Source organism: Apodemus sylvaticus, chromosome 5 (genome assembly GCF_947179515.1).
Source record: "Apodemus sylvaticus chromosome 5, mApoSyl1.1, whole genome shotgun sequence".
Lineage (NCBI taxonomy): Eukaryota > Metazoa > Chordata > Mammalia > Rodentia > Muridae > Apodemus > Apodemus sylvaticus.
Genome location: NC_067476.1, coordinates 93,826,083 through 93,828,605, shown reverse-complemented (window position 1 = coordinate 93,828,605; position 2,523 = coordinate 93,826,083). Strand labels below are relative to the sequence as shown.

The following is a 2,523-nucleotide window of genomic DNA, read 5'->3' as shown; positions in this document are numbered from 1 at the left end:
CTTTCAGTGATCTGGCTTTGAGTTTTTTCAGTGTCGTGGAAAGAGTGGCAGAAAGTTCTCCAAGAGACATTATCTGTGAAGTCCAACTTCCCTGTCTGCAGTCTTTATAAGACAAACAGTTGGAGGCAGAGACAGTGATAGGCAATCCTTACATCTATTAAGCATCTCTCTCGTTTTTACCAACACCACTTTTGCAATCTCCTTTTTTCTTCTTTATTCCATTCACAGTTCTATATTTGTGTGTTGCATTTCTCTACCTCTTGCAAATATTTTTCACTGTATTTTGCTTGTCCACTCTTTTACTTGGAAATATTTGCTGTCTTTTGCCACTATATCTGTTTGAATTACCAAAATAAAAAATAAATATGTTAACACTTTGTAAATAAGGATTTTTGCACTGTTTATAGAGATAAGCTATGATAGCAATTTTTAAAATGTTTATTTTGTTCTTTAAATGTTTGTATTATGTAGTGTAATGTATTATGTAGTGTAATTAAGTGAGATGGGGGAAGCATTACATTTTTATGTTTTCATGTTGCTCTTTTGCTTTCCACATTGTTCTCATGTCAAAGGTATTTACCCATAGAAGAAGTGTGTATAAGTAAGATCTGACGCTTCTTTTCTTGGGAATTGCTCTTGATTCATTAGCTTTTCCTTTGGGTAGCAATGTCATTCATATTTGGCTTCTATTTCTCTTTAATATATGCATTTCTATTCAGGTAAGAGTCAATATGAATGTCTAATTTACAAAGGGAGTAGCCTACCTTACAACTCTAGTGGATAATATTTTTTTCTTTGCAGGTTATTTCTAAGGACACACTGAATAAAATGGATGGAGACAATCAGACTGTTGTGTCAGAATTTATACTCTGGGGACTTGCCCAATCAAAGAATACTCAGATCTTACTCTTCGTAACATTTTTGATGCTTTATCTGTTCATCGTGTCTGGGAATATTGTCATATTGATCTTAATCACCACTGACCCCCATCTGCATTCTCCCATGTACTTCTTGTTGGCCAACCTGTCCTTTGTTGATATGTGGCTCTCCTCAAACACCACTCCTAAGATGATCACAGATTTTCTCAGGGAAAACAAGATCATTTCCTTTGCAGGCTGCATGTGTCAGGTCTTCTTTTCCCATTGCATTGCTGCAGGAGAGATGGTGCTGTTGGTGGCAATGGCTTATGATCGTTATGTGGCCATCTGCAAACCACTCCACTACTTCACCATCATGAACCTGAAGAGATGCACTGGTTTGGTTTTGACTTCCTGGACCATTGGCTTTATACATGGTATAATTTACATAGTAGTGATTGTACAACTGCCTTTTTGTGGTCCCAATGAAATAGACAGTTTCTTCTGTGACATGCCACTTGTAATAAAACTTGCATGCATGGATTATCATTATTTAAATACATTAATGAATGCTGACTGTGGGCTTGTGGCTATAACATGCTTTATTCTGTTGCTTATTTCCTACACATATATCCTTATCACTGTATGTCAGAGCTCTAAAGCTGGTGCATCTAAGGCTCTGTCCACATGCACTGCACATATTACAGTGGTGATGATCTTTTTTGTGCCCTGTATCTTCATCTATGTGTGGCCCCTCAATATCACCTGGTTGGACAAATTTTTTGCAGTGTTTTACTCTGTTTTTACACCCCTCCTAAATCCAGCCATTTATACACTGAGAAATAAAGAGATGAAAAATGCTATGAAAAGGTTCATAGGCAATTTTCTGGGTCCCAAAGAAAATTTCTAATATCCAGAAACACAAATGCATTACTTTAAGTAATGTGACTAACTAGGAAATAGATTTAAAATCAGGAAATATAGTTTATATTTGAAATTGCTGCCAATATTCTAATATAGAAATAATATAATGGTTTAAAATGATATGACATTAATGGTCATCAATAAAGCATTATGAATCCTTTATGTTAAAATCTAAATATGGATAATCTTTATATATATAATGGAAAAGGTCATCAAATGGTTTTTTAATAAAATTTAAATTATCTTTTATTGACAAAACTCTTGTATTTATCTTTGTGAATAACATCATAGTGAGTTTTACCTGAGTATGATTCTGTATATCACTACATGCCCTAAACCCTTCACTGACTCTTTTAAATGGCCAACTTCATTACTTTTGTCATATCACAGCTATTTGCCAAAACATTAATGCAGGAGGCAGTAAAAATTAAGAAAAGATGAAACCACATGATAAACTTGACATGGAGTAGCAGTGAACCTTACTTTGTGTTTTTTTTTAACGAAATGAATAATGTATCAAAATAAAATATTTGGATAAAGTTGAATTACGTTTGTAAATTGTTTAATATTCTAAAATTTAGTCTCCATGAGGACAGTGTTCATAAATAGACTAATTATTAAAACTATTGTACTTCACTCAGTTACCCATGTGATATGTAACAAACATATATATATATATATATATATATATATATATATATATATATATATATATATAGTGTGTTGGTCTGTGAGAGTGCAG

The 2,523-nt window shown here is 33.3% G+C and overlaps 1 protein-coding gene across 1 annotated transcript; it reads left to right on the top strand.

Moving 5' to 3' along the window:
* The first annotated feature begins 828 nt into the window (after positions 1-828).
* Positions 829-1,767, top strand: LOC127684500 (olfactory receptor 4K14-like). The gene has a single exon (XM_052181415.1). The coding sequence runs from the start codon at positions 829-831 to the stop codon at positions 1,765-1,767; it is 939 nt and encodes a 312-aa protein (XP_052037375.1).
* The last annotated feature ends 756 nt before the right edge of the window (positions 1,768-2,523 follow it).